The following is a 14,172-nucleotide window of genomic DNA, read 5'->3' as shown; positions in this document are numbered from 1 at the left end:
AAAAAAAAAAAAAAAAAAAAGATGCGACCCAATAAACCGACGGCGCACCGGATCTACCTGCGCGCGGAGCCGAGCGTCTTCTGTCTATCCAATGGAGGGCTCCGTGCTCAAAAACACGCCACTCGCTCCGTTTCACGTGCGAAGAATCGCTGCGTGAGTTCAATTGTTCCCACGGACTCGGGTTCGCGTCGAAAGCCTTCCGATTCTCGCGTGTTTTTTTTGTTGCCATCGTCGCGTATCCGAGGTGGGGGGGGGGCACAGTGACGCTCAGGCTGGCCAAATCGCCTCGTATACGGAATGAACCGAAGCCTCGGCGCCGCGCGTGTTTTCCACGCACACTTTTTCCACAGGAATGTTAAGGAGTTTTAATCAGTATAGCTCCGCAAAAAAAATGGCTCAATGTGTCGGATTTTATTTTTCTTCCCGGGACCGAGTCAACAATAGAACATGTGATGGATCATGCGCAGGAGGGCGGCTGCAGTTTACCGAGTCGGTACCCGGTTCTGCGCACAACTTTGACCGTGAAACACTGAAATCTCTTCAGTCCGTGATGTGTGTATGTGTGTGTGTGTGCATGTACGCGAAGGCGCGCGTGCATGCAGGTGCCTATGACGACAGAGGTTACGGATAAATTAGCACCATGCGGTTTATGCGGTTTGTGAATGGCATCATCAGCTTTCTTTTTTTTTTATAGGTGTCCCATTCAGCTGCTACAGTTTTACACCTGACTGAAGTTTACGCTCGGTTAGCCAGTGGGCGGGGCCAAGCGGAGGTGTTTTAATGAGAGCAAATAGGAGTCGCGTCACGAGGCCTGCGTGCGCATTCTAATGAGGGATCACGTCTTTGAAGCAGCGCTTCGCTTTTGCGTTGCTATTTGTATGTTTTTAAGCTTTTATAACATAACGCAGATCAGATTTCATGGTCTGATGAAATCTTAACTGAGAGGCCAATTTGACGTCATCAGGATCAGCGTAAAGCGCTCCCCGTTATGATGAAGGAGGCTTTATTAGAACAGGCCTCCCACACGCACGCAGGCCACGCTTTAATCACAACGCACCTGCTGATCCCCTTGGAAATGCAATCAGCTGTATTTTCACGTGGCTTAATGGACACAGTGTCGAGAAGTGACAAATCAAATACGTTAAAGGTGCAAATCTGTGCGTATTACCGCGATATTTTCCTGCGTGGATCAACAAACACAAGAACGCTTTGTTTTCAAGACATTGTGTGAAGATTTTGCTGACGTTGGTCTATTATTGTAACGCAAGCTCTCCCCCCTTTCCTTCGGCATCAGATCGTTTTCCAAAGGGGAAAAATAATCTCGCCTTGTGTGATTATTATTATTTTTTTCGCATTTCTCTCAAATGAACTCGAACAGCATCGCTCCAGAAATCTCTCACGCGGTGTCATGAACACACTGAAGACTGCAGCGGCGTAAAGAAAGGATATTTTTAGACAACCTCTGTTTTAGCAAAGTAGTGAAGAAGTACGAGGACGAGAAGCAGCCAATAAGATGCGCGTCTGCGCTTAAATGCCTCTAAATGGACATTCACGGCAGGAGGCCGAATTAAGTGAGAAGCCATGCAGATATAAAGTACACGTTATTTAAACATCCAGCATTACTGTGTAGCATACATACTGAGGAAGTGTTCACTCCGTTACTGGTCTGTTGGAGTAGATGCATAAAGTCCGATTAACGCGCCAAAGCGCATGTGCGAGGAAGATTTCCTCTTTTCTCCCTAAAACCGCAGAATCTCTCCATAAATAATCAATGTTTTACCCACACTAAACAAAAACAGCTACAATTACGACGTGTTTACTAAGAATAGTCTCATACTTAACTTTACGCACAAGTAAAACGCACGCGTCCGCTATACGCTATATACGCAGCCCATTTAAAAAAACTGGCATAAAAGTTGCACTTACTTCCCAAAGGTGGTCCGATGAGGAAAGCGTCCCAAGCAGGAGAGGAGCAGCGCCGTTCGGTGTGATCCGTGTCTGGCGCGGTGTGATCCAAGGTCCCCTCAAATATCCCATCCGTATCATTTGGTGGGAGGGCATCACTTTAAAATTGCCGCTAACACTCGGTAGCCTGCATTAGGCGTGCTTCAGCTGCTCTGTGTCGAGCGTAAAGCATATCCCAAGCACATGACGCACGGAGGGGATGGAGGGATGGATGGAGGGAGGGAGGAGGGAGGGGGAGAGAGACAACTTTCTCATAACGTCTGCAAGCGCCAAATAGAAAAGTGCATGCACAGTTGAGCTCTCAGAGCAACTTTTTTTTTTTGTCGTTGGTGGTGGGGTGAGATGAGGAGGGTGTGTGGGGCGGGGGCGGGGGGGGGGGGGGTTATGATGATGATGAGGAGGAGAGAGGGGATGCAAAGTCCATCCTTCAGGAGAGGACGTGCTCTGAAATTCAAACAAGTTCCCCCGGTTCTTTTGTTGCACGCACTGAACTGAGGGAGCATTGTTCGCGGTTCGGGTCGGACCCCCCCCCCCCCCCCCGACCTGGTTATGGAGTGCGCGTCGCCGTTGGGTGGTAATGAATTTGCTGTACAGGCGCGCCTCTAACGCGCTTTGACAAACGGAACGCATCTACTAGTTTTCGGACAGAGGGGGGATGATTTGCTTCATGCGCTTCACAGACGAACTCTGAAATCGGCGCTCTATTGAGAAAAGAGTAAAACGTCATTGAAAAGGCTCTGATGGGATAAACGCACAGGGCACAGGCCTAAACTGGACTTAGGGATTCACCTTGATCCCCGAGGCGTAATGAGCGCGCAAACTTGTCACGTACAAGCGCGCGTGCCCACTAAAATTGACATACACGCTCACACGCACACAGCCTGCAGAGAGATTGAAAAAGAGAAATACATGTTTCTCATAAAAAGTTAGACTGGGTGACCTACTTGGCAGTTTAGCCCAGACGGATCTTTAGATAATTCTCTTGGTGGTTTTTGTTTTTAAATTATTGCCTTTTTGTGATTTAAAAAAAAAGATGCTCCACATTTTCTGCTAAATGAGTTGGAGCTCTGCGCAAATAACTGTCGTCTCTGTCTCTGGTGCGCAAACCAGCTGCACCTGCTGCATTATTTTTGCTTCACAATTTTCAGATATTAGATCCCCCTCCCCCCCTGTTTGTAATTTTTTACAAATGTCTCAGAAATAAAATGCAAAAAATAATAATCAGAAAAGCCATCATAGAACTAAAAATACAGCGAAAAGGATTCTTTCTTAATTCGCCCCCTCCCCCGCCACTCCTTTGCCTAATTGCAGGCGTTTCCATTAGATTCAACCGGATTCACGTTTTAGTCTCACAGCGAGGGCACGTTCTGTGACGTAGACAAGCATATCAGCTACGTGCAGCCATATTTAAATACATCAAGGCAATTAGCGCATCAAAATATGCAAATCCATCTTAGTCCGCCCGGCCGCGCAGTCGGAGCCAGTTCTTGGGTGTTTGATTCCCGTTTTGAAATCCAACATAGACTTGTTTGTTTTTCCAAGAGGCTTAAAGAACGGGACAGAAGGGAGACATGAAGAGAAGGGGAACCGTGGCTCCTGCGTGGAAATCCGCCCATGCGTAATGAGACGACCCGCTCCGCCATTCTCAGTTCTCCGACGCCGTTGGCTCTGGTGTGCGTATTGTTTTTTAATATTGATGCATATTCAGTGGATAGATTAGCATTACGTACCTGTAAGAGTTTATTTGATATATTTTGCGGTGATAAATGAGTGCAGTCCTTGTGTAGCCTTTTATAGCGTTGGTATTTATTACCTATAATATCTCAGATCTCATTATCGAATTATTGATGTTTGCTGCAGGGAGACTATATCCGCGGGATTGCGACTTTATAAATTCAGATTTCTTTTTTTGTATAATCTGAAAGATGTAAATCACCGAAAGCCTTTGAATACACAAACGCAGCATGATGCACGAACAAAGGGCGCGCGGTGCACAAACAATAGAGGAGATTCAGGGTGACGCGGAGGAGGATTCAGAGCAACACGCATCAGAGCAACAAATATTTGATGTGGAGACCAGAAAGCAAAAAGTCTCCTGTCCGGTTTGTGAAAAATCCGGTGACGCAGCCCGGACATTTAGGATAAATATTCTCAGGCTGTCTCCTCTGCGTCCGTGCATGCGCGCCCACAGGGGTAGAAAGGACGGGCGCGCGCCTCCCAGTGCAGTGCGCTTGTTGGGAAATGTCTATATAATTGTCTCATTGACATTTTAAGCATTTTATATCATTTTCTCTCATATGTAAAAATGCACGTTTTTTTCAGATCTAAAGAGAAATAACTTCTCCAATTCAAACGTTTTAACTTACCTCCAGTAAAACCATTTCACTGTTGCGTCTTCCCTTATCGCGGTCACGCGCGGCGCTTCTGTCAAGTTGTTGGAACGTTTTCCAGGAGGACTAAACTTTGTGGATTGAGCCACATTATCGGCTTCTTTCTCCCTTCGTCATTAGACCTCGCCTTTGGCTGCTCGTGGCTCAACACCACTGGTCAGGCTGGCTCACGTAAAGACATTCAAAGCCACAGGAGTCCGTAAACCCACCTATGCTGCGCTCCTCACTCTGAAAAGTAACATTTACTCTTGATCTATTCAGAAATATTACATTATGACTTATTGGTTGCTCCACACGCTCCCCCAGTCTCTGTTGCATTGCGTCCATTAGAGAACGGCCATAAATGATGAGGGAAATATTATGGCTGTGTGTGATTTCACGTTTCGCAACGTCATTTACAATGCGTAATTTATAACATTAGTTTTTTTTAAATAGTATGAGGTATTGATTTTTTAAAATCCTAATCTTCTTTTAAAAGAATCAAGGTTTTTTCACTCGTTAACATCCCTTCTTTCTTGGTAGCTGCATGCATCTTTCATTTTAAAAAGTAAAATCACGTATGATCTTTAAAAGCGCCCCCCCCCCCCCCCCCCCCCCTCTCGGATGTATAGGAGCAGACTTTTTTATGGGGGTGTTTTGAAGACCACAGTCTGTTTCTCACTCCTTCCTCATTTGAAGACGTAATTTATGGACTCCGGGTGTTCCCTCTGTTCTTGGTGATTAAACGACGTGGCTGTATTTCAGAACAACAGAGCCACCTGGTTCGAGTCAAAGGGAAAGCAAACATTCATCCTTTATTCTAATATTTTTCAGATATAATGGCAACCGCAAGAAAAAATGTCATTTGAAAGGGGGCAGGAAAAATAAGAATGCGGAGCGCTATATTATTCTTCACATCTCATCAGTGAGGCAAAATTATTAGAATGTATTTATATATTTTTAGGCCAGACATCTTTCTATGGAGCAGATATTCGAGTCTCATCAGGATTGTTTTAAATCAAATTTAACATTTTAAAGTTATACGTGAGGCAACTCTTTGAGGCAACTCTTTCACCTTGCCTCTACTTTTTTTTTTGAACTATTAATATTTATTTTTATCATTATTATTACTCATCATATCACTGTTGATTTTAGTCTGCACTAAAAGCATCAATCTTTTTTCAGAACGAAGATGAAGAGGGTGAAGGTTTTGAGGGGCTTCGACTGGACGACTAAATGGTGACACCTAGTGGTGGCTTTGGAGAATGTCGACCAAAATGCGGCCCCCGCAAAGCGCACGCATGTACACCTGATTGGCACCCCCCCCCCCCCCCCCCCCCCCCCCCCCACACACACACACGCCCTCACCACTTACAGTCATAAAAAATGACGAAAATCAAAAAATAGATAAATAAAGTATGCACATGCATGTTCTAAAAAAATAATCGCTTAATCGCAGCAGTCCAGTTCATCTCACAAAATGCATCAATTAAACCGGAACAAATGTCTCTCTTTTTTTTTTTTTTTACATTTGTGCTGTCTTAATTCTTTTCGCGTTTTGATTTCGAAGCGTTCATCAATTTGCTGATCATTTCTGATCTTCCTATCATTTTTTATTTCCCTTGTATATTTCTGGATCAAGGATCAAACTAAAACAACCGGCTTGCCAGGTCGAACCGTGACGAGTCCTTCATCGCTTTGACCTTTTGAGAAACCGTGAAGTGTTGTCGCCGCAGTAGATTATGCCCGGGAGATCATAAATGATCACGTCCCTGCGGTGACTTTATCAGACAAAGCCTCATCAAACCAACTCTTCGGGCTCAAAAGGAAGAAGCGGTGTTAGTTTGTGGCCTAATTAATTATTATGATTTTTAAATGAAAACACAATACGCCTTGAAATAAACAAGATGATTTAGAACTAAGAATTCATATAATGCGTAAATATATGATCGGAAAAATAAACCACAAAAGGATGGACAAACAGATTATCGATATCTGACTGTTGCATTAATCTATATAAAATCCTCACGTCACTGATGATGTCATATTAAACCACAGATTATACTATGATGAAGATAATTATTAAAATACTGTAGAAGACGAAATGAGTTCTGATTTCGTTACGTTTGATTTTTGCGCATTTTCACTCCAAAAACGGAAACGACGAAGACGAGTTGCGTCCCTCGTGAATTGAAAACACGCACGCACGCGCGCACACACGCGCGCACACACGCGCACACAAATGAATAGAACCTTCTGTTAATTCTCTGCAGCGGTATAAACAAATTACTTTATATTGCCGGTTCTGCGAATATTAAAATAAAATACTTAATTAAGAGCGGCTTCTAAAAAAAACATCGTATGAAAAGTCGCAAAATATAACTAAAGTTTAAATTGTGATATTATAATTTCCCTGCCTTTTGAATAAAAAAATAATTCGCTGAAAGTAGATTTAATTTATCGCGATTACGAAACGAATCTTTAACTTTTCTTCCACGGGTAGATAAATCACTTTTTATTTATTTTTCTTAGATTGCATGTCGGAACTGATTCTTTTACAATTGTGTTCTGAACCGGAAATGAGTCGAGTTCGTTTTCAACACGCAAAACACATTCTGACCAGAATAAAAACAGCCACAAAAAAAGACACTGTTTTTGTTTGACCAGTTTGTTTCATCTTTATCCGTGCGTGTTTTCAATTAGAGATAATAATTAAAGATAATAAAGGAAACATTTGATGGTTTTTAGCTAAGGATTATATCAAAGGTGTTGAAAACGAACGCGCTTTTATCAGGAGAGCCACAAAGGCCTCCAGAGTCTTCATGTTTACAGCCACACCGGCTCTTTCTACATGTGTAACTGTTGTTTTTGTGTTTTCAGACGTTTGCACCGCCTTTAGAACCTGTTCTTATAGCCCTGCGTCACGTGAGACAATCCCACCTGATCGGAGACTCGATAAAAGACAAGAAAAAGATTTCACTGAATTCACTCTTCACTCCTCGTTTTGTATTTTCATATTCCTTTTTTCGTTTCCTCTTCCTTTAAAGTGGATGAAGGCCTCCAAAATTTCTGTGTGCGTGTGTGTGATGATTTATAGGAACGGATCTGTGTGTTTCCATATGAACATTTGTATGTATCACTGTGAGAGATGCTGCTGCTCATGAGATAAACTTTGGATTTAAATGCCAAATAAATGTCTTCCGCGTGAATAATTGTGTAAAAATGACACATTTAAAAATGTATATAAACGGAAATAAACGTGAAAACAATGCCAATGCCATTATTTCAACTGTAGTGTGACGTCACGCATCGACCAGCGTCCTCGTCTTCACGTCTCAACAGCATGAAGTGAACTTTTGGAGATGAGTCCAAAAACCAGATCAGACCAGTCATACTGAAATCTCTGCTAAATACGAATCAGCCTTTCCCTAACAGAGGAGGTTTTTTTTTAATTCCATCCTCATATGTTTCCACATACAGCTGCATCACCCCCCCCCCCCCCCCCCCCCCCGTTTTTTTTAAAGAAGGGTTTTACAAGCTACATTTGATACTACAGACTGACTTTTTAAGCATTAACCTTTTATTTTAGAAATTTGTTTTCAGCTTTTGAATACAATTTAAATGAACCACGGTGAGCAACAACTGATCCCAGGTGAGTGCAAGGATTTAAAACAAAGGTATTACATGGTTATTACACATGGCTGTACAGTCGTATGGTTCTCCCCCCCCCCCCCCCCCCCCTATACTGCTTCAGCTGAGGATTGCTTCAGAGTTCAAATTGAACTCGGATAAAAAATGAGGAAATGAAGAAAAAAACAGTGTATTTTGTTAAAATGATTGTCCAAAATACAGAAATGTACTGATGATTGACAATCAGTACATAATACAAATAGCATCCGTGTCAAATGGTCGGTTCTGACTGATTCCGTTGGGTCAAAAACAAATATTAAATAGAAAATAAATTTCAATTTCAATGCAGAGGGGAGAAAAAAAGGTGCAAATATCACCACCGATCTGAAGCAGCTTGACCGACTGGAATTGAAATGTGAAACCAATAATTGTACATTTGAACAAATTATTTTATTGTTTTGTTTTCAATTCTTGCAAAAAACCATAAATGAATGTGAAAATAAAAGTTGAGTTTACAACACAGAAATGCCACTGGCTTTGGTTTTCTCTACACTTTTGCTGCCTGAAACATGTTTCTTTTTTTTCCTCAACGGTTTTTGTATTGAATTAAAAAAAGAAAAAAAAAGAAGAGAAGAACACCATTATAGAGGCGCTGCCCCTGTTTGACTACACAGACTGTATACAGTAACAACATAGTGAACCTGCATGAAATATGCACATATAGAAATATCATAACACTCAAGTGACAGCAGATACAGGAGTGGGAGGCAGAGAAAGAGAGAGATTATGTGGCTCGTTTCACCATTTAAAAACAGAAAATCAAAACAGTTATTGATCTCAAATGGACAGTTGTGCTTTTGCTTCACACCAGCGTCACCGATTCAACCTGCTGCGTCTGACTGCCAAGCGATAGGCGACGTAGGAAACGACGTGGAATCCTGTTTGTTTGGTTTTTTTTGGAGTTTTGAGTTTTGAGGAGTGGAACATGAAGAGACACGAGGGAAAAGTCACCAATGATCGGAGGTGATCGTTCGCGACGTGTCCACAAAAAAAAAAAAAAGGATGTCACATAAATATGGTTGAAAATAAAATGCTATATGGTAGATTTGTGTCTGAGCTTTGATCAATGTCCTGAGCGCGAGATAAGACCGCAGATGGAGAGGAGAACTGATGTTGGAAAAACATGAGATTAGCCGTTTTGAATGTAATTTAATGGAGTTAATATTAAATTAAGTCAGTTTATAATGAGATATGGGTTGTGCCTAAATGCATGGACTGCAGGGCGGCCATATGACATCATGAGCCATCCTTTATTCCTGTGTCATCCCCAGTTCCAGTCTCATGACATTTTCCACCAACATGTTGTTTTTCAGCTTTCAGGCCCATCTCTCCCAAAAACCCTGGCAATGTTCTCCAGCTGGTTTTTAAGGTTAGACTAACCCCCCCCCCCCCCCCCAGAACAGCACTGTTGAGGGGCTCAAATGAAACAAACCAGAAGACAACATGTGCAACTGCACATAGAAACTCCACTAAGAAACCAACAAAAAAATCATTAGTATATATATTTATATATTAGAAAGCTATACACAAGCATGTTAATTTCACAGATTTTTTTTAAAGATTCTTAATATTACCATTATTATATATAATTAGAAATACACGTTTAAAAACAAACCTCTACAAAGATAAAACAGTTGAGCAAAGCGTCAGATCTCAGTTTTTCATGGCTTAGGGGCTTCGAATCCCCGTCACCCCCCCCCCCCCCCCCGCAACTTCTGGGTGAACTATCCATCTCTTATTAGCAAAGCTATCAAAAAACACATTCTGGCTTATATAAACTACAAAAAGCCACAGAAATGCTTTGCATTGTTTTCCTTTCATATGAAAATATAAGCGAGTGTATCGTACAATTGTTTTTTTCATTTTACTTTTTTCCCCCCTTTTTGTTTATTAACACTGAATATTAATACTAGATCCAGAGTTCTCTCGATCGCACTAACCAAGCTCTTAGATCAATGGGTGCTCCTCGTTCGGCGCGTTAGTTTCTTTCTTTAGGGGTGCGCTTAAAATCACCATCGGCTCCACGCATTTAGAATCGGGGAGGGGGGGTCTACATGTTGAACCTGTACAATCCTTCAAATGTTGCATAATAGCTTTTCATTTAATGAGTAAATAAATCTTGTAATGTCCGGCAACCTTTGACCCCTGCCCCCCCCCCCCGCCCTTGATCCTCTATTTACATAAATACGTTGAACCTGCAACATGACATCATCTAATGTTAACACACATTTTTGCAAGGGAGAACAGCAGAGAAGGTATATAGCAATGAAACCGACACTGTACACAAGTTTGTCCAACTCAAGTGCTAAAGTGTCCCCCCCCCCCCCACCCCGCCCGTCCCCGCTGTACAAACTCCCAGGTTAATGTTTTTTTTTCTTTTCCTGTCTCTAGTTTTCGATATATCGCTGAGGCAAAGTGTAAGCACATTTTATGAAACAGAGTACCTGACTTTTTTTTGTTTATTTGTTAATATGCATATATGTACACATAATCACATGTGTAAATATATATGCATATGTGATTCTTTTTTATCCACACACAATACAATTTATGCATAGTTCCCCCAACATAACAAAATAAAAATACCCCGGATCCTATTCCAACCAACACCCGCCCGCCCCGAACCCCCCCCCCCCCCCCCGTTACAACACCCCAATGGTTTATATAATGTCAATATGTATAGCACACGCACACTCAGCAAAAAAAGGAGGATTAAAAACAAACAAACATGTTTTTGTTTGTCCCTTTTCCTTCAGCATTAAAGAGATAAAAGGAGAGCGGGGCCTTGGGATTGGGGGTTTGTGAGTGACGCGTGATATTTGAGCGAGAGGATGAAGAGGACGGAGTTGACTTTGGGGCAGGTGGGGGGCATCATAACGCTGCACTGTTGGGGTTAGAGGGGGGGTGTAATCAGGACAACTCAGGGGTGTTGCCGTGGAGAAAACAGAGCCATCATGTGGCCCATCCTTCTGACAGGCGCACCCGTTTGATGGAGGGGCTATCGCGCTCATCCAGGGCGGGCCGGGTCAGTCCCAGAGGGGAGTGGAACTCATTCCTGTGCTCATCGCGGTCGCTGCCCTCATGGGAGCTGCTACAACTGCTCAGGCTATCAACGGGAGATCGTCCCGAGTCCTGGCGGGACGTGGGATTCTGGGGAGGCGGTACCCCGCCGCCGTAGCCCCCTGGCGTGCTGCTGGTGCGATCTCTAGGAGGAGAAACAGGTTCGGACTTGATGTGCAGGCTTTGAGCAGAGGGCAGGGACAGATTTGAACCCTGACATAAGTGAGAGCTAGAGCAATTTCTGTAAGAAGGAAAGGAAACAGGGGGGTTACAGAGTTACAGAGCAGGAGTGATTCTTCAGTCGGGCGCATCGCACTCAAACATGCACGCAAGCAAGAATAAACGAACGCACCAATAAAACATGGAAGTGTAATATGTGCTGGATCTCGCAAACAAAAGGCTGAAAACGGTGAAGGCATCTCTTGGTGTCTCAGAAATGTTCTCGGGAGATGATCTACGCATTGCATCATGCATTCAAGCAACGCCTCGCCTCAAGCTGCGCTCACCCTAGCTGGCCGAGGGCTGAATGCTGCATGTTCTGGAGGTGCTGCTGCTGCCACCCACTCATCGAGCCGAGGTGAAGGGAGCTTCCGCTGTTGAAGCCAGACAGGGAGGACAGGTCTGCACTGTTCAGGGAATACTCTGCACGCAAACACACGAGGGGAGACGTCGATTCAGAGACGCTCAAAGAAAGTTTCACAGCGGATGAGGCCCTTAAAGGATGTTGCTGTAACGTGAGACTACAGCACCACCTGCTGTTAGACTGTTGTATGACATTTACATTTACATTACAAGAGGATTCAAAAGCCACACATGCAGCAATTGGGGAAAAAAAACCCACTGACATCTGACAACAGCAGCGATTCTAAATGTTATGACTGATTTGGGTTCCGTGGGGGTGTTGGGCGGGGCCTCCACGGGTCAGAATATTACACAGTTTGTTATCATCAATGTCGTTTCACTCCATATGAGTGAATTTACAGTCTGCATGTGTATTGCATGCGGTACATACCGGTACCATATGAAGTAGAGATGGCAGATGGGTAACCGCCCATGCCTTGACCTGGTAGAGTAGGAGTTGCTACCGATACGACTGGCGTGGCCAATGACTGAGCAGACTGGGAGTTGTTTATTCTCTGGTTCTGTGATGGAGAATGGGAAAACAGAGAGAGAGAGAGAGGAGAGGAAACATGAGACAACAAAAACAAGCTGCAAAACGACATAGTGAAAGTGAACAAAACCAACAAGACAATAAATAATAAAAATAAAAATAACTGGTGATGTGCAGCTTTATGCAGCCACACAAAGACCAGGCAAGAGAGAATATGTCCCCTTTAGTGGGGGGCAGAACAAAAACGGCTTTAAACTAAAAAAAAAGTTTTCTTTCTTTCTTTTCCTCTGAGTGAAATGACTTTTCTTTTAATTTCTTTCTTTCACTCAACAGATGCTGAGAGAATGAATGTGATGCCAACTTCTGGGGAAATTAATTACTTGACATGCGGCAACGGCTGAACCTTGCCAACCCTATCATTTACCACCCTTTCCAGAGCCTACTGTCGCTATAGTAACACCCTCGGTCGCCACAGCAACGCAGGGTAGCGGCGCCAGGGGAGAGGCACGTTCGGGTGCAGAGGGGAGGGTTTGTCGGAAAAGAACAAAGGTTAGATGCAAAAATAAAAGTGGACTCTAGTCTTGCTACTCACTTCTTCTACATCCTTATTAATAAAATCTGTGAGCTGCAGTTGTGAGCGGCAGGTGAGAAAGATTAAGGAAGATAAGGGAGGAGACGATGCAGGAGGATTGAGGCAGAAAGGAGGCCAGGGTGCTTTTACTATAACGCACCACTGGGTGGCACTATATCACCTCACAACTGGCATGCAAGGCAACGTTGGAGCCTCCAGCAGAGTCAGCAACACTAAAGGTGAAATTAACTCAGGAGTCAGGAAGAATTTATTCAGAGAAATCCTGTATCTACCTGTAATAATCTCAGAATCGACAAGAGGATGAGATTATTACGCTCAGAGGAGCGATCTGTCTGGAAAACCTATGAAGTGTCAGATTCTTCAGGCTGTTTGGGGTTTCTAAATTTGAGTGGTAGTCTGACTTACCAACAGCAGATCAACATCCTCGGACTGACGTCAATAAAAGGGGGGGGGGGGGGGGGGTGATAAATTCAAATTAGTGAGCGTGAGTGAGACGATAGTAGCGGTGGCTAAGCAAGGATCTCATGGGAACAATTCATACCATTCTAGATTAAGACACCTTACTAGGAACACAGGAGGAAGAAACAAATGCACACAGACACCGCAAAGGAAGCGCAGCTCACAGTATAATCACAGAATTACATGTTAAATGTCGCCTCAAGAAGGCGCACACAAAGTAGGAGAAGTCAACCCAACTCATATTAGAGTTGGGTTGACTTTAGACACACTTGCCTTCCCTCCTTCCCCGGGCATTGCAAGCGATGGAGGGAAGGCAAGGAAGGAATGACGACGAGAGAGGAGAAATAGAGAGACGACTCACAATGGAGGGCATGTTGTTCTTGGCCCCAGGGGGGATGAGCACGCGCAGGTCGGGCTTGCGGTTGTTCATGCCCAAGTTCATGGGTGGAGGAGACTTCGCCTGCATGTTCTTGTTCATGCCGCCTGGAGAGATCAGCAGACCCGGCGAGTTACGGTGATTCCCGTATCCGTTTCCTGCGAGGGGGGCACAAGGATATTTTGTAGACTTGAGTCCAGCTAATCCGTGATGGTGTGTGACACAATAAAGACTTACAGGAATCCATGCTTAGGTTCAAGTGTTTCTGCCTCATCTTGACTTGATTAGGTCACCAGTCTGATACATTTCTACTCGCTGGCAGAGCGGCTATAGTCAGACAGACATCCTGCCCCCCCCCCCCCCCCACCCCTTGATGGTCACCACTGCCTGGTAATCACACAATGAAGGCATCCCACTTGTGAGGAACTCACCCTCCACCTCTATCAGTGTCAGTTAAGGTTGTGTGTGCCCTGCAACAGGCAACCAATCATGTAAAAAGAACCCATCTAATTACGGGTAGCAAGACCACAGAGGGATGGGGCCCATCATT

The 14,172-nt window shown here is 43.8% G+C and overlaps 1 protein-coding gene across 2 annotated transcripts in view; it reads right to left on the bottom strand.

Annotated features, from left to right (window-relative positions):
* Positions 1 to 10,371: 10,371 nt before the first annotated feature.
* LOC137893187 (myocyte-specific enhancer factor 2C) overlaps positions 10,372 to 14,172 on the bottom strand; it is a 64,027-nt gene continuing 60,226 nt past the window's right edge. The window contains exons 8-11 of one of the 2 annotated variants that reach the window (XM_068738634.1): positions 13,608 to 13,780; positions 12,097 to 12,226; positions 11,591 to 11,726; positions 10,372 to 11,325 (exon numbers count right to left, since the gene is read on the bottom strand). In XM_068738634.1, coding sequence (XP_068594735.1) covers positions 10,977 to 11,325; positions 11,591 to 11,726; positions 12,097 to 12,226; positions 13,608 to 13,780 — 788 coding nt within the window. In that variant the 3' untranslated portion in view covers positions 10,372 to 10,976. Of the gene's footprint in view, positions 11,326 to 11,586; positions 11,727 to 12,096; positions 12,227 to 13,607; positions 13,781 to 14,172 lie in introns of those variants that run through there. The other variant, XM_068738635.1, reaches the window with a different exon arrangement.

The sequence above is a fragment of the Brachionichthys hirsutus genome, chromosome 4 (genome assembly GCF_040956055.1).
Source record: "Brachionichthys hirsutus isolate HB-005 chromosome 4, CSIRO-AGI_Bhir_v1, whole genome shotgun sequence".
Classification (NCBI taxonomy): domain Eukaryota; kingdom Metazoa; phylum Chordata; class Actinopteri; order Lophiiformes; family Brachionichthyidae; genus Brachionichthys; species Brachionichthys hirsutus.
Note: the sequence above shows the minus strand (reverse complement) of the source record. Positions and strands in the feature narration are given on the sequence as shown.